This window comes from Nesoenas mayeri (assembly GCF_963082525.1).
Source record: "Nesoenas mayeri genome assembly, chromosome: 14".
In the NCBI taxonomy this organism is placed as follows: Eukaryota; Metazoa; Chordata; class Aves; order Columbiformes; family Columbidae; genus Nesoenas; species Nesoenas mayeri.
The window spans coordinates 17,423,081-17,444,817 of NC_137556.1; the positions used below are offsets into that span (position 1 = coordinate 17,423,081).

Sequence of the window (21,737 nt, forward strand, 5' to 3'; positions counted from 1 at the left end):
TGACCAGTGCTGGACCTGGGTGGTTCTGCTCAAGGCTCTGGGAATCACTTGCATGGTTTCAGCTGCCCCATGTATGGACCACTCCGGATTTTGCGAGGCTGCTGAGATAGTGGCTCACCAGGGCATGGGGAAAGGATTGAAGGGGCAAGAGAACTAGAAGCGATAGGGATGGGCAGGAGGAGGTGGGACAGGGCATTTCTCCCATCTCATCCTGCAGACCTGTGTTGGCATCAGGTGCTGTTGGGGGTCCATGTAACCAGATTTAAGCAAATCTGCCTTGAGTTTACCCATTCTCATGTCCTCTTAGGGACTGTCCATCTCTGTAAACACTGTCACTTTTTTGTCTTGTCTGGCTGTGTGAATGTACTGAGCTGCATGCCTGTATTTCTGTCCCATAGGCACGGAAAATGTACGCAGACCAAGCCCGGTTCAGTCACCCTGACCTTACATACTGGGGCAGTGACCGTTGCTCTGTCCCTGAAACCCAGCAGGATGTGTTGCATATTCAGAGCAGCCATTTGTGTCTGGCTCCTCTGGGACATAAGTGAAAAACCCAGCAATTATGGGTTCTTCTCTTCAGACCCTGACCTGACACAAGCAGAACTGGAGACCAAAGGTCCAGGACACAGCCCAGCTTTGCTCTGGGAGCAGCTTGAGCCGGAGCAAACAGACTGAATGGTCAGAAGTGCCAGTAGCTTAAGCAACTGAGATGCACAAGGCAAGGCCCTGCTGGGTAATTGTCTAGCCCAAGCCAACATCACCTGAAATAAAGTTTCCAGCCATCAGAAGAACCCCAACACAGGTGATACTGCTCTTCCCTCCCACCTTGTCCTCCCCTGATTTCTGTTTTTGCCAAGTCCTGACTGCCTGTGGGAACCCCTGCACCAGGGTCCCACCAGCAAAGGACAGACATCTCCCACTGCACTCTGCTTCTCTTGGAGGACATTTACCTGACTGGCAGGAGCTCTCAAGGGCAGAACTCCAGCCCCAGAACAGTCTCCCCCCCTGCCCTGCTCACCCTACACCTGTCCACCCAGTCTGGCTGCCAGTATTGCCAATCACTCCTGTCACAGGACAGCTCATTTCCAATCCATCTGTGCAGAACATGACAGCTCTCTCTAAACCAAGTTTGTTTCACAGTGTCTGATTTGTACCAATAAATTGTATTTTAATAGCTCACCCTGGCTCCTGGCTGTCCCTGAGCTCCACACGACAGCAGGAATCACTGCTTGTCTCTCAGTACAGGGCTCTCAGCTCCAATAGACACCCGTGTCCTTCCAGCCTCCTGAGTTGCTGGAGCAGTCCAGGAGAGCTCATTTTGTTCAATTCACCTGGATGCTGGGGTCTCAAGATTGCCTTCCCCCAACCCTGGACTCAGGAGCACTTTGGGGTCATGGCCAGGAGGCCTCATGTGCTGAAGGTGTCACACAGCTCCTTGCTTCATGCTCCAGCTCAGGCAGAGACTCCGCACACATTTACACCAGGGTGTGGGCACAAAGGGCTTTGAGCTGCTGGGGAGAAGGACTGGATCTGGCAGTAATGGATTGTTGTTTTTACTGTGCATTGCTTTCTGTGAGTTGTTTAAGCTTTCCCCTAGACGTTCACCACCCAAGAGCTTGACTTGGGAGTAGCAGAGATAACCTGGATGTGTGCCAGAGACCAATTGCCTGTATCTACTGGTGGGATGAGTCTCGATGTGGGAAGCAGTTCAGCTTTGGATGAAGTCCTGAGATGATCACGCTGTGGTTGTCCTTCTGTTACCCCTTGATTACTCAGTGACTGGCCTGGGGAGGCTGCAATGCGGCTTTTGGGATTAACCCAGAAAAGTCCTTGTCTACAAGTGGGTAACAGGCTTTCTAGTGGAAGCGAGGGGCAGGGAACAATCAAAGGGGCCCAGGGGACTCAGGGACCCAGGAGGACTGTGCTTTGGACATGAAAGGGACCTGGATGCTTCTGGTGACTTCAGTCCCAGCTCACACCCGCCTAGCTGTCAGTAGATGAAATATTCCCCGTCCCAATTAGATGGTAGGATGAAGGATTTTATCCTGAGAGCGCATTCTTCAGTGGCCTCTGCAGAGTGTTAAGGGTAAAAAAAGAACCCCAAACAGTGAGTACCCGAGACCCTTGTACAGCATTAGCCTGTTTCACTGCTTCAAAACAAGAAGTGAATTACATAAAGTGATATGATAAAATTAATATCAGCTTCAAGAAGTAATAAAAACATCAAATGTACCTGACGCCCTGTGGGGGCAGCAAGCATCTCCCTCTCCTGGGTTATCTCTGCCAATATCTTCCCTGCTATTTTCAGGTGATGCTGGCCAGGCATTAGGAGAGGACTGCAGCCCCCACCAGTGAGCCCAGAGGGGCTCAGCCCCAGCCCCTGCAGCAAGACCAAGCCATTAGTTTTGTATTAGCTCACACAGCAAAGTACCCAGCGCACATACTTCACAGTATCCAGGATCTAAATGAACGTGTGGAGCTGATGCTTTGTTTCAGATTCCCAGGTGTTGCTTCCCAAAGAGAGGTCTCAAAATTGAACCCCAAACCATGGGCATTTGAAATTAATAATTGGCATCCCTGTCTTTGGAAATTCATGGGGTTGAGCAAGCAAGTGGCCAGCTATTGCCACGTCTGAGTCTTTCACTCTCCAGTGTACTCCGTTGGCATTTTTAAACCCCTACAATTAAGGCTCGACCAACCCTCAGTAAATCGCCTCCCTCTCCTCTCCATTACTCCTGGCTATGCTCAGCCCAGGAGATGAGACAAATACATACATCCCCCTTGCACCTCCTGCTGATGCCCAGGTCTGCATGTTCAGGTCAGGCTTCATCCAAAAGGGATTTGGGGGTGAACACAGTACCCAGCCCAGGCCCCAGCATCCCATGTGCCCTGAGGATCCTTTTGCTTAGTTTGAAGCAAGTCCTTCACTGGCAGGAGCTCAGTTTCAATCTCTCTTCTCAATCAATGTGTCAATTAAAAGGACAATAAAAAGGGGCTTGTTTTAGGTGAGATGACACTTACTCAAACCCACTCAACCACACTACTGTCCCTCCTTCAAAGAGCATGCCTGGTTGGAATCGTCCCTCTAATAGATGAGTTCTCCTTTGAAGATCTCCCACGGGAACAAAGTGCCATTAAAAATTCAAGGTCTTTGCCCTACAACTGGTTATTTTTACAACGCTTCCTGTGCTTACGCTCCTGCACAGTTCATGAGCATTAGCTGGTTTCTGTATTCTGGTAATGCACTGGGCATGAGAGCCACTTTGGAGACATACTCGGCAGAATGCTTTCTATATGCCCCTCTCATACGTTCAGAGATCCAGAGGCAAATCTGGCTTTCAGGGACCTGCCAGCCAGCTTGAGGTTTGCTTCTACAACAGCAGGAAAGCTGCCATGTGGTGCAGTTGGCTGCAAAATGCCGCAGGCCATGCTAGGCAGGCACACAGCGCTTCTGGGCACCAGTGCAAATAGGGAAGGTTTTTTGTGCTCTCGCTATTGCTGAATAGACTCTTTGGATGGAAACATTACTTATATCTCTGTAATGACTTGAAAGCATATATCAGAGAGACAAAATGAATCCAGAGGTAGAGAGAAAAGAGGGCAGAGAGAAAGGACCCGCAGGGGCTGGTGCTCAGCTCTGCTCGGGTCTGCTGTGTGTGGAGTCAAGCAATGGCTGGAGAAACACAGCGGGGACACGGCAGCCTGCAAGCAGCCAGGCCGGGCTGGATACAGCCATGAACACAGGTGGTCTTGGCTCCCCAGAGGGATCTGGATCAGCCAGACAGCGCTACAATCCATGGGGACCAATGGGAATCTGCATATTGACTTTGCAGGGTTCTGGATTCAGCCCGAAGTCTGTGGCACCCAGTGGTTAATTAACAGTGAAGTCTGTGGCACTCAGTGGCTAATTAGAGTCTTCAGAGTTGCTAGGACTTTATTTTCTTCTCTTCTCACTTGAAGATGATGGTGGAATGAACACACCTTAGTAGAGCTGGGACAGGATCAAGGTCCATCCTGATGTCTTCTCAAATTGCCTCAGCGTCTTAAACATCCCCCTGGATGCACCCTACAGAAAAGCCTGTTGTTCTTGGCTGGATCCCCTCCTGTTTCCTTTTTGACCTCAGGAGATGTTTTACAGGAATAAATTTCCTTTAGCTTTTGCCATAATACTTTTGCCTCTGCCCCACTGCAAGATGGTGCATGACTGTCACGTGCTGATCCTCTCTGTCCCTTTGCACCTTTTGTCTTTTGTACTGCTCTGAAAACATCAGCTGCCGACTCCTCCGCAGAGATCAGATGAAGAAAAAGGCCTGGGCTAAGCGAGGCTTTTGCCTCCCCAGTTTGCCTATAATGTGCTTTCAATCTAAGTGGCGGAAATGTCACTGACTCTGTTTGCAGCATTCACTCAAGTGGAATTAATGCTTCTTGTTAGTGATAATATGACTTAATCAGCTAAATTATTGGGAGACGTAAGTAGACACCTTTGTGTATTGAATAACTTATGACACACTGGACCAAAAAAGCACAAATGAAGGCTTTGAAAATAAATTAAATATGATCTCTAGTGCAGTCTGCACTTTGACTAATGATTCATCTCCCATGAAATTCAATGATTTACAAATCTTACATTTGAATAAATGATACACTTTTGCATGTTTTAAAAAATAGCAGAGATTTTTATTTCAGCATTCGGAATTCAAAGTGTTTCTCCAATGCCAAGAATGCAGGGCAAACAAGTTCATGTTAAACGGATTGAAAAATAAAACATTTGTGCAGTCAGCCATCAGAAATACATCCAGAGGATCTGCAGGCATTTGTGATGAGATATTTATTTTAATTCATTGCTAGGAATATCTGCAACAACAGGTGAAAAAATGCAGCAGAAGAAATTGAGAGAGCGCGAAGATTCCCAGAAGGGTCACTAAAGTCTTCACATCAAATCCACTCATTTCAATAATATTTACAACAGAAACTATTATTAAATAGCTCCAGAAATGTCTTATCATGCATTTTCCCTGCATAGAAAATAAATCATACAAAGGAAAGAGAAGCAGGAAAAACAACTATCAATCAAACAAATCATTATGAGCATTAGTAGGATTTCTGATAGGCAAAGAGGCAGAGACTCTGTGATAGCAGGCTGCACATGAAATAGAAAAATTGGGGTTAAATTGCTATGTGAACCCAGAGAAAAGATGAGCTGTCTGAATTTATTTGGTTCTATTGCAATGAGTCACTGAATTTCTATATCCAAATCTTTCCCTAAAAAGCACTGGAGGCCATCGTGGTGCAAACAATAGTGCAGATCTCTACACAGGGATTTTTTTATCCCAAGTCTATCTGAAATTCAGAGGTTAATTTAGACTCCAGGATCACAGGGAAGCCTGGCTTGTTTCATGAGTCTCCTCTCAAGTCCATGTCCATACTTATTGGTGTTTTAACTAAGAGAAAGTTATTTTCCTATAGCCTAGGCTGAGGGCTGAGGGCTCTGGGTTTAATTTTTCTGTCAAAGAGTTGCAACTCTTTTTCACCAAGTTTACCACAGCAGTTGTTCCATCTATACTGATTAAATCTCCAAAGCTCCCCCAAGTACAGATAGAACATATCAGGTCAGGTATCCAAATGTAAGGAATTTGAGCTGAGGCTGAATCCTACCTGCAGGATCCCCTTTGTCCCCAGTCTCCTCCTTGATCTTCCTTAAATATAATATACCAGAAGTGGAGATAAAGCCTCACATACTCAGCACCTCTCTGTCAGTGGCATTTTATCAGACACCAGAGGAACAGAATTACTGTTTGCTTTGAGTCTCACCTAGAATACCAAACTTCAAGAACGTAATCCTGAAATCAGGTCCTAAAAGTAAAGCTTAATTTTTCTCTCACGGGGAAATGCAATGTTATAGTCAGTGTGCTTCCCTAGACCATCTTTTCTTCCTCTTAGTTTCCCTCTGCAAAATAGTCTGATGGTTGCCCCAGTATGTAAGGAGATCTTGTGTTTGTGTCTACTGAGCTGTCTTGTGTGCAGTGTTGTGGTGTCTGAAAACCAGGGTGGTTCTACGTGGGGTATCATGTCTGACCAGCAAGACACTTTCAGTCTTGCAAGGAAGGAGTTAGAAGATAATTTTTGTTCCTCCCATCTCGAAGACCAGCAGATGCAGTTACAGACCTTGTTTTCATGTTTTATCTTCTTTAAAAGATACAAAATTAAAAACTTGGATCTGAGCTGCAGGGACAAATCACAGCACAAAGCTGGGAACACGATGGGGACCCTTGTGTCTTCCCCCAAGCCCTTCTGTCTAGTAAAGCACTGTCTGTTTGCTGAAGGGATGAGGAGGGAAGACCACTCTGGGAGCCACTTGTGGGAAGATTGATTCTGTTGGCATGGAGAATTTTCTTTGCAAATGACCTCTGTGGAGATGGAGTGGGAACAGGGGATGGAGTGGGAAATGAACCTAGCGAAAAATCACAGAAGTTTTTTACTGCCTTCAGGTGCAATTCAAGTGAAAAGAGAGGGTACAAAAAGAAGGAAGTAAAATGAAACAGCCTTTTCTCTGCATAGATTGCACTGCTGGAGAAGCTTTGAATCTTGCAAGGCAGAACAGTTGTCTGCTCAGAGGTGCCTTCCCCAGAGACTTTGCCTGGGATAGTTTCATCCGTTTATCCCTGACTCCTGGCATCTGCATAACACGCTCACAGAGAGAGTTATTAGTTTAATTTTCTTGTGAATTACAACAGGGGCAGAGAGAATTAGAAAAGACCTTTTTTTTTTATTATCATTACTTTTTTTGTTTTCCAGTTGAGAGATTGTAAATGAGGCTATTCATCCTGCTAGCATCAGTAGGGACCCAAACCCAAGCCTTTCTGGGGTAATTGGTTTCTGATGAGCAATCACTTGTAAAGCCAATAGCAAAGGCAAGAAGTGAAATATAAATTCCCTCCTTACATGCAGAGCTTTTCATTAGGATTGTGTGCCTGGTTTCTTTCTGGGGTTCAGTGGAAAAGTCAAGAAGTGGTGAACAAGGCAGTGGGTTAAGCCTGACAAGGAGGTTGTATTAGCAAAAAATCGTTGCCCAATGTCCTTGGGAAGAGAGAAAGGAGCTGAAGAACCCCTCCAGCTACAGCTTTCTACTGAGCCCTTTGGCCAAACCAGGGCCTTGGGCAGGAACCAGAGACAGCAGATCTTCTTGTAAATGTGTTTCCATGGGGGACGGGCCTGGGTGTGCTTCTGCCCAAAAGAGACCAAAATGTTGAAGAAGGCAAAAGAAGATTAGTGACCAGGGACAGGTGTCCATGCGGCAAGTCTCACCAGGGTGGCTGATGGAAATCTGCGGCCCCTGGTATCCTGCAGGTCGCAAAATATAGTGGATCTTGTTATCTGGAATTGTTACAAAGGCTGAAACTGAGAGTTATTTTTATTTTTCTCCAGTTCCTAGAGAGGAAGCTGCTGTTCTGCCCCGGCTTTTGTTTTTCTGATGAACATCATGGTGCTTTAGGCTTGATTTTTTAATTTATTTTGGTGGCAAATCAAGTATCAATCTAGATGCAGCTTGCAGTGTTTTCTAGGTTGGGGTTGTGGGGCTGTCATTCATTGGCTTAACTGGATTGCTTGCTGCTTTATGGGTTTTGTTCAGTAAAATCTTTTGGCACACATACAGCTGGCTGTTAAAGATTAGTAGAGAACAGCAGGCTTGACAAAGACAGAGAACATTTTTAAGCTCATGTACACAGAAAGACCTCCAAAACAAGAATGATGCGGACATATCTCTAACAAAACAAACCAAGCAAAACTCTTCAAACAAATCCACTTTTTCTGCTTCCGAATGCTGAAAGCTGAAACTGAGGAAACCAACACACAGAGTAAAACGACTGATTAGACTCAGTCCTGGGCAACCCACTTTGAGCAGACGGGAGTGGTCTAGATGTTGTCCAGAGATCTCTTCCAAACACAACCATTCTGTGATTCTGTGATCACAGCCTTTTGCTTAACTCAAAATAGATAGATGTTGCTATTGCCACAGCAAGAAAAGATACAATTATGACATTTCCATATTTGTATCACATTTGCTTACACATTATTGCCCAACATAATATTCTGCGTAGTTGTCAAGAAAACTGGTTTGTTTCCCTTTTTTGGAGTCAAGTTCTCCAAGAGAAGGCTAAGAAGAGATCTTACTTATGCTTATAAATATCTTAGGGGTGGGTGTCAAGAAGATGGACTAGACTCTGTTAGTGGTGCCCAGTGACAGGGTGAGGGGCAATGGGCACAGACAGAAGCACAGGAGGTTCCATCTGAATATGAGGAGAAACTTCTTTGCTGGGAGGTGCCAGAGCCTGGCCCAGGCTGCCCAGAGCGGGTGTGGAGTCTCCTTCTCTGAGACATTCAAACCCACCTGGATGTGACCCTGTGTGATCTGCTCTGTGACCCTGTGTGAGCAGGTGGGTTGGACTGGGTGATCTCCAGAGGTCCCTGCCAAGCCCAACCATTCTGTGAGTCTGTGATTCTGAGCCTCACAAAGCCTGGCCATACCCTGTTCTAACCATGCCTTGCTACCAGTTGCACACCAGCCAGGCTCTGCTGTCTGCCCCAGCTTTTTGGTCTCACACCTCAACCATCACGCAATTCTGTAATTTTGGTACTGCTTGTGTTTTTCCATGACAATGCCCAGAATAATTCAATGAAGCTTAAAGAATGGAAGTTTGGGGGTATAAGGCATTGAGAAGAGGTTTTAGCCAAGACTGTGGTGTGACCTAGGAAAGGTGGAAGAGGACCAGTTGGTCCCTGCAGTTTTCCAAACTGCCCAAGCCTCTGGAATCACTGATGATAATTCAAATCCTTTCTGCCTGCAATGTGGGCAGAAATTTGTACCAGATTTGTACCTTAGAGAAAACTTGTGTGATATGAGCCCTATGTCTTACTGTCAGACTGGATCAGGACAATCCCCAGGGTCTGACCCTGCACCCTCACCACTGCTGGTACCTGTTTAGAAATCTGTACTGGCAGACACAGAGTCTGATGCATTTTTTCCTACTTTGAATGGGAATCCCCTGAGTCCTGATTCCCCATCTCTTTCTTCCCTAACATTTCCATATGCTCTTGCTCTGGGGAGAGCTGAAGTTCCCCAATGAGTTCTCTTTTGTAGAAGATACATGCTGGCTGATCATCACAGCACACTTCCATTTTATCTTTATTGGGATGTCCATCCTCCAAGTGATAAAGAGTATGGCTGATCCTTTCACTCTCAAGGAAATTGTGAGGGGAAAAAAAAAGAAAAGAGAAATGCAGAAATGCGGGAAGTGAATCCTTCTACATTTTTTTGTCTTTTTATTTCACAAGATTCTACTTTGCAACTCTTGTTACTTTGGATATGCCTCATATTTCTCCTTTTTTGAGTTCAGCGGTGAGGAAGTTGGGACTGAAAACATAGCAAAACATCAACAGATCACATAATTGTATGTTCCTTTAAAATGTGTATGCTATTTGAAAATATTTACTCATTGTGCTGGCAGTTTATCAGGAGTACAATGCAGTGAGAGATTGGAAAACATTTATCAAACCAGAACACATTTTTGTTGCTGTTGCTGGTTTTGCTCATTCTCTGCCTTGTTCTGTGGCCGGGCCTAGGAAACTCTTTGAGGATGTGTGTATTTGGGAAGTCTGTGAAAGAAGAAAGGAGGCGGCTTTCAGGACCCACACAGCTGGTGTGCAGCAAAGTGAAAGAAAGAACTTATGGTGGGAGATTTGTCTAATTTAACAGCCTGTGAGAATTTCTGCCATGGGATAATATTTGTAGTTGTTGTTACAGAGAGAAGGAGGAAAGATGGGCAGAACATAAAAAAATTGGTAAAATAGCCTCTATCTGACTGGGAACCCTGTACCAGTGTTGCAATTTCCCTCCATTCCTGTTCTGGGGGACATTTCAGGGAATCTGTGGTATTCAGGGAACCTCTGGATAGGAAAGAAAACTGCTACCTAAGTAGGGTCAGGTATTATATGGGTTCCACTTGAAACTGTAAAAAGCTCAGTTTCTGGTAGCCCACAACCCCCCTTCACATAGTGTTCACTGGTCATCTTAACATAACATCTCCAGCTTTTCCACCCTGATTCTCCTTTCCACAGCAAGCCTGGCTGGCATCATTTCATGAAGTTCTTCCCTATTGCTGTAGAGCCAGGAAGAAGGGATTACTTTTCCTGCAACTGCATTATTCTCTCACTGTAATTACAGAGGCTGAAATGAAGAAAACTCACCCTCGCACTAAATCTGTTGGGCATGGGAAGCATGGTGAAGGCAAGGAAGTGGAATTATATTGCAAATGTCAGGAGCTATGAAAAATGTAACAGACTTTAATATTCTTCTGCTGTTATTCCTGGGAGTTTCTCTCACCTGCATTCACAGCAAGTGAAGTGCCTTTCACTGAACCCAGCTGCCACGGAGCAGAAAAGATTACCATGCTTCCTAGTTTTATTTTAAAACTACACTATGGCATGCATCCTGGTCATAAATGCAATTTGCCTCCAAACTCTCATTTTAACAATTAGACTTCAGCTTCAAGACTTAATTTAAGCCTTTAGGGTTAACTCCTACATCACGCTCCACTAAACCTCAACCCCAAATGTCCTGCTGTTTATACCTTACTTCTGACTTCTACATTCCAAATTATAACCACAGCCCCTGCCTTCCGTGATACCTAATGATAACTGGTGCTGAGCCAGCCACTTGGATGCTGCTCTGAAGATGTGAAACATTAACCACACATCTCTTCATAGCTCGCTTTCCCACGGGGTTGTGTTTCAAGGTAAGTGGTTTGCATAAGATCCCTCAGAGACCTGCATTTATTTTATTCAGTAGTATAAACAACCTGCTGCTTTTGTGCTTCTCCCTACAGAGCAAAGAAAAGCCCATTTTATACATTAAAATTGAACGTAGTGTTGCTGAAAGGTCTGTGATGGCTTTTTCTGGAGCACGGAGCATCTTACCTAGTTCTGGGAGGGGTATTGCAGAGCATAAGCAGTTTCTGCCCGTACATCCCCCTCCCCTCTTAGGACCCTGCGTCCGGGAAGGAGATGGGGTCACCGGCCCTCAGCTCTGCCTGTCTCGCCGCCCGCACTGCCCAAGGCTGGGGGAGTTCGTGCCATGGGCAGTATCGCTTTTTTAATGGGGTTGTTTTCATTTCAGCCTCGATACAGGGATCCCCACGGTTCGGAGAGCAGCTCGGGAAGGGGAAACCTGGTTCTCCGTGACTCAATTAGCATAACCCTGGGAAGTAACAGGCATAAATCTCGACTCCTGCTGTTTACTAGGAGTCACGACATGTCGCTCCCTGCCAGGCAGCGGTGAAGCGGGCGGCGAACGAGTTCCTGGGCTTCCAGCCCCGCCGCGTCAAGCAGCACCGGAGCGACCCGACGGCTGGTCCGTGCTGTGCCCGCCGGGAGCGGGCGGTCCCGGCAGCACGCAGCGGTGGTTCTTCCCGGGACACAGGCGCTGAGAGGGACAAACCCAACTGGTATCAGACCCTGTTCAGTTCCCGGACACTTATACGCAGGATCGGGAGGAGGGACATGAATTTCATCCCTTCCCTCCTTGTCATGTTGATGCTGCTAAAACACAAAGATGAGCGGTGGGAGATAAATGAGCAGCTCCCCCACACTGGGATTTGAGCAATCAGGAAATATAATCTGAGCTGGAAAGTGCCCGAGCATCTGTTGGGTTATTAATAAATTGTATGCAATCTGTCCGGGATGAACCTCGGGACGAAAGGGAGCCATCTGCTCCCGACTGGTAGCTCTAATGGTGTCTGGGGAATAAACTTAACAAATAAAAGGCAATGGGATCGGCCAGCAGGGCTCCGGGAGGCCTGGTCTCTGCACAGCCTTTCGAGAGTGGGACAACAAGGGGGCTTCCCCACCCCCGGGACAGGATCCCTCACGGATTCACAGAGAACTAGGAGTCAGACCAAGCATGAGCATCTCTTCATAGAATCACAGACTGTCAGGGATTGGAAGGGACCTCGAATGATCATCTAGTCCAATCCCCTCGCCGGAGCAGGAACACCTAGATGAGGTTGCACAGGAAGGAATGTGTCCAGGCGGGTTTCGAATGTCTCCAGAGAAAGAGACAGCTTCGCAGGCTCCACCAGCTCTCGGGGAACTCACCCTCTCTTTCGAAATCCTTTCCGAAAATCAAAGGGTCCTGTGCCAGGGCGAGCCTCGCTGCCGGAGGGTGCCTTGTGTCCCCACACCCGAGCGAGGAAGCAGATCTCACCCGCCTTTCCTCTCGGTCAATGCTAATTGCCGCCCGTAAATATTATTCTCCACGTTTTATCCTCTACCTCTAAAGGTGCCTACTGTGTTTTCTCGGAGCAGCTGGCGAGGATTTCCAGCTCAGCTCCTTCCAGCGCGGGCAGCCGAACGGGCGGCCGGGGCGGCCGAGCTCCATCCCACCGCCCGCTCTGGGTGCCCGCCATCCCCTGGGAAAACGGGGTGCTGCGAACGCGCAGATGACAGAGATATTAACTGGGGAAGGCTGGGGCGCTCTAATCGCGGGGTGAATAGCTAAAATGTTTAATAATGGAGGATATCTCCACCTGACAGCGATCGGGTGGGGTCTGTGTCAGCAAACACGCCTTCCCTTAAAGAAGCTAGAGGGCACCGTGCGCCTAAAACACTTAACACGTGAGAAAACACTTAACACGTGAGAAAACACTTAACACGTGAGAAAACCGCACTCGGAGGAACTCCAGCCTAAACAAAGGCCAGTTGAGGATTAAACCTCCAGCGACGGGACAGGGAGGCAGAGAACAAGTGCAGCCGCTGCTCCAGCGGGGCTGCTGGGTCTGTACAGCCCTGCCCCACCGGCGGCTGAGCGCGGGCAAGCCCGCCCCTTCAAGGGGGATCAGTGAGAGCCCAGACCCGCTCGGGGCGTCAGCAGCTGCTGCCGGCCCCCGGGGGGAACCCGGAGCTGTCGCCGAAGCGCCGGTGGCCGCGGCGCACTCTCCGCTTCGCTGTCGCCCGCAAGAACGCAACGGCGGGAGCAGAGGCTGCCGGGAACTTCCGCAGAGGGGAGGAAGGGGCGGCCGGGCCCCGGCTGCTCCGCAGGGACTAACGGGAGCGGTGCGGGGCGATGCGGGATCCCGTTCTGACCGAGAGGCGGCTCCGTGCCCTCCCGAGGACGGACGCGCTGGCTTGGGGGCGCGTTGGAAGTGGCTGGGGTTTTGTTTATTTGTTTGCTTATTTGTTTGTTTGTTTTTTACTGCACTTTCCGGCCGGGAGCGCTCTTCGCTTCCCACGGATGGCGGCGGGGAAGGGAACTGGGCTCGCAGGGCAGGCGCTGAGCTTGTCGGGGAGAGCTGGGCGGCTGCGGGAAGGCTCCTGCCTGACCCCGCGACAGGTCCTGTCACCGTCCGAGTGTCAGGCCAAGCGGCAGTGGCAGCTGGTACCCAGCGGTGGGTGTCGGCGGCAGCTTCCCAAGAAACGCCGGGGGTGGGGGCTCCAGCTATGTCAGCGTCCTGAAAGCAGAGGTGGGAAGGGACGGCTTCGGTGACTGTTCCTTGCTCGCCGAGCCTGCCCCGGTTATATTCGGTGGTTGGGGAAGGTGATGTGCAGAAGCGAGGACTGAACTCCGCGGCGGTGTGTGCTCCAGCCGCTGAGCGACCAGGTCACCCCCGGCCCCTCCGCCGGGATTGCCGAGGGCGGAGCGCCCAGCTGAAGGACCGGGGGGACCCCATACGGGCGGTCTCTTTCTCGGTGAATTAGGGAACTCTTGAGTGGTGGGAGAGGCTGTTTTAAAAGCTTGTGATCTCAGGCTTTGAAAACAGATTTCGGCTTTTATTTGCCTTGCTCTAACCACTGAACTGCGTTAAAGAGGCGTGAAGGACCCTCTTCGCAGGAAGATAAATCCGACGATGTGAGCTTGGGGCTCGCCTGCCCTTCAGGAGGGGACGGGCTCTTCTTTCCGGATCCCCGTGGACGGGGACAGTTGCCCTGAGCCGGCTGATCTGGAGCTGCGGTGCGGCACTTCCCATCTCAGGGATGGTGAAGCTGGAAGTGTCCTGTGTCACGGCAGCGATTCTGTGGGAGCTGCCGCTTTTTTCCCTCTTGCCGATTCTCCATTTATTGTCTCCAAGTGTAACTGAAGTCATGCTTTGAGTTCAGCAGGGGCTGAACTAGAGCTTTCCAAATATCCCTGGAAAAGTCTTTCTGTCTCTCCACTGTCTAAAGAACGAGAGGACATGAACCTTTCGGCTGGTATTGGCCATTGGGCTGTACTTGATTTTCTAATAATTCAGCATTTGCTCCGTAGCTCCAGTGGGTGAAATTAACTCGGAATGTCGAAATTTGTGGGGATTTTTTTTCAACGTTTTAACTAGGCTTTCACCCCTTCCTGTCGAATGAAGGAGACTCAGAAGAACGCCCGGGCATTTGCTGGGCTGTCGGGCTGTAAAGGTGAGTAGGTTTTACTGATATTTTTCCATACAGATTCGTAGTTGATGTGGATCACTGCTCCTCACGAGTTTTTGCTTAGAGGCATAGGGCATACTCTGAGACTGACCAGCTCGGGTGCCTTTTGCAGGGTCATCTCAGCTATTTCTTATGACCTTTGTGACTTCTCATTATAGATATGGGAGGTATAAAAGGCAAATTAGCTGTACATCTGTGGTAGTAGCGCAATGGCACCCTATACCCTACTGCTACTCGGGCAGTAGCTGGATTTCAGTAGAATGTGAGAATCTCATATAGTCTGGATTTAATTAAGCAAGAAACAACTCTTCCAACGTGGCTATCATGGGTACTTTATCTGTTTCTTTGCATAAAGAAACACTTTTATCCCTAGCAAAGCTCAAATCTCCGGCATTGTGGAACCATTTATTCCAGCTGCTGCTTGGTGAATATGGAAACGCTGCAGCCAAGTGTTCAAACCACAGAGAAAGGGACGCCATATCTTGACGGCAGTGGCTGTCATCTCATTAACAGCTGTTCCACTGATTTAAAACATCCTAGTACATTTTACAGCTAGCTTAACTTAGACCATAAAACGGCTCTAAGATACTTGAAAATACAATGGTGCTCTTTTTGCTAACATAAGCATTATATTTTCGTTTCTATGAATGTGGCATGAAATATTTCTCCAGAGAAGAGCTACTTATTCCAGGTAAGTCGTTTAACTTAACAAGCAGATAAGAAGAGGAACAAACAAACAAAAATAGCAACCAATCAATCAACCAAACAAACAAAAACCACCACAAAACCACACAAACCCCCACAACCTATCCTGCTTGAACACCTCTCGTCCTGGAGTCACATGGAAAGAGCATGATGAATTGTTGACTGAAGATCTGTCCCAGCATCTCTTCCGATCCACGAGTCAAGACAGTTACCTCTACCCAAATCTTTTTTTCATTTTGCCACACAAATTAAAACAAACTGTCAGAAAACTCCGGTAAACTTGGAGACCAGGAATGTGTCTCCACATTAACTTGGCAAAAATCTTGCCCTGTAGAATCATCTTCGTCGGTCATCTGTTACCAAAAATGATCAATTCTGTCCCTTGCACCTGGAAAAAGTTAACAAGTGCTGTTCTGCTTGATAGGATAGAGTTGTATCTGTCTGTTTACCTGTGGTCTTATGGTAATGACAATGAGAATACAGAAAAATCGTATGTAGACCTAAACAACTGGAGATAAGGACAAAACCTGTGTGGGCGTTATGAATGCGACAGGCATGCGCTAATGGGATTGATAAGTCGGAGTCCCCAGCAGCGTGTCTGCCGGGGGTTCAGCGCTGGAGGGAAAAGACCAGTCTTCAAAGGCTGAACTTCCACAAGGATATGGGATCTGAAAAGCGATGTCTGAATGCCTTCATCGTAAAGAAAACCCTGTCGGGAAGAAAAACCTGGTCGGGGTGAGAAAATGCAGGTAAGTTACAAAGTCGCAGTAGGAAGAAGAGCTCGTCTTTGCATTTTGATGGCATAGGCCATACATTAATGGCATTAGGGACGAATTTGGAATCAAGACATCATTGCTGTCCAGGAAAAACCTGACTACCTTCAGTGGCAGATTTCTGTATGAACCGACGGCGGAGACCAGTCGCGCAGGAATACAAAAAGGTCAGTAGACACAATCGTGTTCAATAATGTTTTGAACTGTCTGTGTACGTGAGTTGCGGAGGTACCGGCAGAAGCTGCTTTCATCCTCAGTCCGGCTGCGGGAAGTGCGGTGGTCGGGGTGTTGCAACCGGGCTGCTCGGGGTGGGACAGGGACAGGTTGGTGGTGAATGCGAGCGAGGGCGGACGACATCTGTGTGGGCAGGAGGTGGATTTTTGCCCTAAAGCTTCAAATAGTGGTCATGAATCCTTCCACAGCCACGCCCCCGGCGTGGTAACATTTATGGCAGTGCCCTAAGACACAGGCGAGCCTTCATCAGAAGGCGGGCAGGAATGAAGAGCACAAAGAGCAGAAAATCTGAGCAGTGTTTCATTTAAAGGAAGGATCTCGTCCAAGACACTGCTTTTCTGTTTCCTTCCAACGGACGGGAGTCACCACGCGTGTTGGCTGCGGCTCCTTTCAGCTCAACCCTCCCGTGTCCGCCTCGGCTCCGAGTAGAGGGAAGTAACCTGCGTCTCAGACTCTGTTCTCCTTCTGCATCTGCTTTCCACTGAGCAGCCTAATCGCTTGGGCTGTCAGAAAAGCTGATGGGTAGCGGAGAGTATCTCCTGTGAAGGAGTTATTGCCGAACCGTTTATTCCCGCTATTTTCTCAGGGATGCTGGGAATAGGGGCAGGGGAACACTTGGTTACAAAGCACGTCCAGATTTTTATTTATTTATTTTAAGAAGTGTATATAACTGCGTGTGGAACAGACATATTTCAGGAGACACTTCAATTAAACCACAGGGTTTCTAATAAAGGAACCACGCTCAGGGTCATCTTGTCACCTGTCCCATTATATTGAACATATTCTTCGATTAATTTATGGCAAGACCATATCACTAAGGGAACAAGTTTTATTAATTAGCTTTCAGTCACTAGAACTGATGACAGGTGCTAGAAATCTATGAGTAGAGGGGGCAACAAACACCAGTCCAAAAGGAAATAAACCGTATCGGAGAAGATTCAATGGGATTTTTCTGCTTGCTTTAACCGAATAACAAAATTCAGGCCTCAAAATCACTTGTAATCAGAGAAAAGTATTGTTTCAGAAAAAATGGGAGAAGGGTACTCTACGAAGAAGCTGGGACAATTATATGAACCTCTCCTAAATCAATGCAACGAAAATGTTTGGCACAAGTATCAGGCAACAAAGTAAGAAAGAATTGAAGTGCACGGAAGGGAAAACGGCAAATATGAAGTAAAGCACGGTGATATATATATATATAGAAAGAGAACCGTGAGAGGCAGTTCGTACAAAGTGCCACATGATGTCGCTCTGACCTAAAAAACGTGTGATAAAAGAAGGGGGAGGGTGGGGAAAGACCTTCCGGGGCGCAGAAAAAAAGAACGCAGATGAGAAAACGAGCATCAGAGGATGTGAAGCCACTGAGAAAGGATTGCTGTACAGTGGACAGCTAAAATCGTTTCGATAGAACGATACGTAACAACGCGGTGGGGAGAAAAAGGAATCGGTGACTGTGATGGGCGCTTCTGGACCAGCGCGGCAGCGCTGGGAGCCCGTGGTGCGGGTGCTGGTGCTGCAGGCGGCCTGGGCGCTGGTCGGCGGGCAGGTGCGGTACTCGGTGCCGGAGGAAGCCAAGGCCGGGACGGTGGTGGGGCGTCTGGCGCAGGACCTGGGCCTGGAGGCGGGCGAGGCGGAGGCGCGGCGGCTGCGGCTGGTGTCGCAGGGCCGGCGGGCGAGCGTGGAGGTGAGCGGGGCGAGCGGGGCGCTGGTGGTGAGCTCGCGGCTGGACCGGGAGGAGCTGTGCGGGAAGAGCGCGCCGTGCGCCCTGCGCCTGGAGGTGCTGGTGGAGCGGCCGCTGCGCGTGTTTCATGTGGAGCTGGAGGTCACGGACATCAACGACAACGCCCCGCTCTTCCCTGCAGCGCGGAAAAACTTCAGTTTACCGGAGAACTTACCCCCCGGGTCTCGGTTCCCGCTTGAGGGCGCGTCGGATGCAGATGTCGGAGCCAACGCGCAGCTCTCCTATGTACTCAGTCCCACTGAACACTTCTCTCTGGATTTCCAGAAAACGGAGGAGGACAGCGAGTCCTTATTTCTGGTGCTCACGAAACCGCTGGACCGCGAGACGCTGCCTATGCACCGGTTGGTGCTGACGGCGATGGACGGGGGCCGGCCGTCTCTGACGGGCACAATGGAGCTAATGATCTCGGTGCTGGACGCGAACGACAACGCACCGCGGTTCAACCAGTCAGTGTATAAAGTGCAGCTGCTGGAAAATACAGAGCGTGGTACTTTAGTGATCAGACTAAACGCCACGGATTTGGATGAAGGAACGAACAAGAATATCTCGTATTCTCTCCAGCAGTTGTTCCCTCAGGATGGAAGAGACGTTTTCGGGATCGACAGAAACAGCGGGGAGATCCGTCTTAGGGGTGAATTGGACTTTGAGGATGTTGGTCTCTATCGGCTTCAAGTGGATGCGACAGATCAGGGAAATCCACCACTGTCGGGACATTGCAAGCTGTTGGTGGAGGTGCTGGACGTGAACGACAACGCTCCGGAGGTGTGGGTGACGTCGCTGTCGGTGCCGGTGCCGGAGGACGCGTCGGTGGGGACGGTGGTGGCGCTGCTGAGCGTGTCGGACCGGGACTCGGGGCCGAACGGTCGTGTGCGCTGCGCAGTGTGGCCGGCGGCGCCGTTCGGTCTGGAGTCGACGTTCGCGGGGTCGTACTCGCTGGTGCTGCGGGAGGCGCTGGACCGGGAGCGGGTGTCGGAGTACGAGGTGGAGGTGCGGGCGGAGGACGGCGGGTCGCCGTCGCTGCGCGGGCGTCGCGGGCTGCGGGTGCCGGTGTCGGACGTGAACGACAACGCGCCGGCGTTCGCGCAGGCGGTGTACACGGTGCTGGCGCGGGAGAACAACGCGGCGGGCGCGGAGCTGGCGCGTCTGTGGGCGCGGGACCCGGACGAGGCGGCCAACGGGCGCGTGCGGTACTCGGTGTGGGAGGGCGGCGTGGGCGGTGTCGCGTCGGCGGGCGGGGGGTGGCGTCCGGCGTCGAGCTACGTGTCGGTGGACGCGGAGAGCGGGCGTCTGTGGGCGCTGCAGCCGTTGGACTACGAGGAGGTGCAGGTGCTGCAGTTCGAGGTGCGGGCGGTGGACGCGGGGGAGCCGCCACTGTGCGGCAACGCCACGGTGCAGCTGTTCGTGGTGGACGAGAACGACAACGCGCCGGCGCTGCTGCCGGCTGGAGGCGGCGGGCCGGGGTCCGGGGTGTCGAGCGAGGCGGTGTCGGGGCCGGACTCGGGGGCGCTGTGGGCGTGGGCGGCGTGGGGGGCGCCGGCGGGGCAGGTGGTGGCGAAGATCCGCGCGGTGGACGCGGACTCGGGCTACAACGCGTGGCTGCGCTACGAGCTGTGGGAGCCGCGGGGGAAGGGCCCGTTCCGCGTGGGGCTGTACAGCGGCGAGGTGAGCACGGCGCGGGCGCTGGAGGAGGCGGACGGCCCGCGGCACAGGCTGGTGATCGTGGTGCGGGACCACGGGGAGCCGGCGCGCTCGGCCACGGCCACGCTCAGCGTGTCGCTGGTGGAGGGCGCCGAGGCGGCGCTGGCGGCTGCGGGCTCGTCGTCGTCATCAGGGGCGGTGCTTCGTGCGGGGCTGCGTCCGGCGGAGGGTGGCGCGGCAGCGACAGGAGCGGCGGCGACGACGAACGTGTGGCTGGTGGTGGCCATCTGCGCGGTGTCGAGCCTGTTCCTGCTGGCGGTGGTGCTGTACGGGGCGTCGCGCTGGGCGCCGCGGGCGGGCGTGCTGTCGGGGCCCGGGCCGGCGACGCTGGTGTGCGCCAGCGAAGTGGGGAGCTGGTCGTACTCGCAGCGCCAGAGCCGGAGCCTGTGCGTGGCGGACGGCGCGGGCAAGAGCGACCTGATGGTTTTCAGCCCCAACTTCCCGCCGCCGCCCGGCCCCGCGGCGAAGGAGACGCAGCCGGAGCCGCCCGCTCTCCTGGACACGGTCAGTGCCTCTCTCTCTTCAACTCTTGCCCCTACCCCAACACCTCTTCCCCGGTCTCCCCACCTGTGTATTATCTCTCCCGGTCCCTGGGCATTGGTGGGAGTCGGGCTGAGCCCCTGGTATCCGTTGGTGCTTGGCGGGTGCTTAAGAATGTAAACGGGACCTTTGCTTCATTCTCGGCGTCCTTGCCGGGATCTCTTGGCTCTTGCTGTGGAGGAGAACTAAAGAAAGATGTTGCCGCATGCAGCAGCAGTTATGGTCCTCAACGTTCTGTCGTCGAAAAAAGATCACTGCGGATTGCGAGTAGAGGTTCCACGCTATGAGCTTTCGAGAGGCTCTTTGCTTGCTGGTGTGTAGCATCTCCACCGGAGCTGCTGACAGAGTGCAAGTCACGCAGGCTGTCGTGGTGACAGTCCTTCAGGCACTATTTACAGCTTTATCCCTCTTGCTGACTAGGCAGACAAGAGGGACTTTTCTTGTTTTCTATTAGCCACTATTGTTACAGTAGTTAGAAGCATGAAGTGCTGAGGCAGAGGAATGAAACCCAAGGTAGATGTTAGGAAGTGACATTTGCTTTTTCTTTCTTCTTCGTTTTTCCTTCCCTCTTTGCCCATTTTGTTAGCTTTGTGTTCCTGGCTGGACAGGTGGTGTGATGGGCTGTGGTCTTTTTTTGATGCCATTTGAATATTTGTATCAGCAGCCATACTCTTCTTACAAATCCTGGGAGTTTCTCATTTCAGCAACAAAAAACCAACCCAATCAAATTCACCCTGCATAGTAGATATCAGTTGCTGCATTGATGTTCTCATCAGCATTTGAGTTGTTCTCTCACATCATGAATTCAAAGCTCATTGCCATTAGAGGTGTAAAGAGAAAAAAATCTCCATTTTGGTTCTCTCAGCAGAGTCATGAAGGAAATAGGGAAGAAGCTTTGTTCTGTGGTGTTTTTTCCAACTAGGCTGTTACTCTTCTTATTAGCCTGAAGTGTTCAGGTAGAAGAGTGTGGCCCATGGTAAGTGTTAGAAAAAGGGAATTATTGTCTTCTGCTCACCCTGTCCCCTAAGTTGTGGATTTGTGTTCCTGACCAGGGAAGTAGCATGAAGTACATTGGCCTGTTTTGGCGTTTGTTCAATATTTGTATCAATGGCCACACCATTTGAAAAGCTTCTCAGGACCCCAAGAGAGTGAAGCATGAGGCCTTCTGGATCATGAGACAGTTACATGGTATTGAAATGCCCACAATGTATTTGAGGTTAGGAATTTTCTACACCAGAGACAGCCCCTTGTGCTGCTGCCTGCCTGATATAGGCAACATGTTGTCAAGGACTTGGTGAGATGCAAACTGCTGAATACTGTCTGATGAACATTTTCACTGCTGTTTGGGGAAAGGCATTGTGGGAGCGTAATGCTTTGATCTGCTGTCCTTGTGTAGCGGTGGGCATCTAGAGCAGTTTCCACAGCAGCTGATGTTGCCTCAGGCAGGATTTTTAAGGGTATATGAGGAGCCTTTGTGTGTTCGACTTCCCTTACTTGTACACTAGTACAGTCAGCATTGGTAGAGATCGTGTGTCCTGTTGTCACACATGGCTCATTCTGACATGTGCATGTACAGGCCAAATCCTGGACAG

General features: G+C 50.2%; 1 protein-coding gene across 1 annotated transcript; it reads left to right on the plus strand.

Annotated features, from left to right (window-relative positions):
• Positions 1-17,622: 17,622 nt before the first annotated feature.
• Positions 17,623-20,265, plus strand: LOC308045828 (protocadherin alpha-6-like; the record flags this gene model as incomplete). Its single annotated transcript, XM_080353337.1, has 1 exon — positions 17,623-20,265. One exon carries the CDS (start codon positions 17,623-17,625, stop codon positions 20,263-20,265), a length of 2,643 nt encoding a protein of 880 aa, XP_080209463.1.
• Between the last annotated feature and the right edge of the window lie 1,472 nt (positions 20,266-21,737).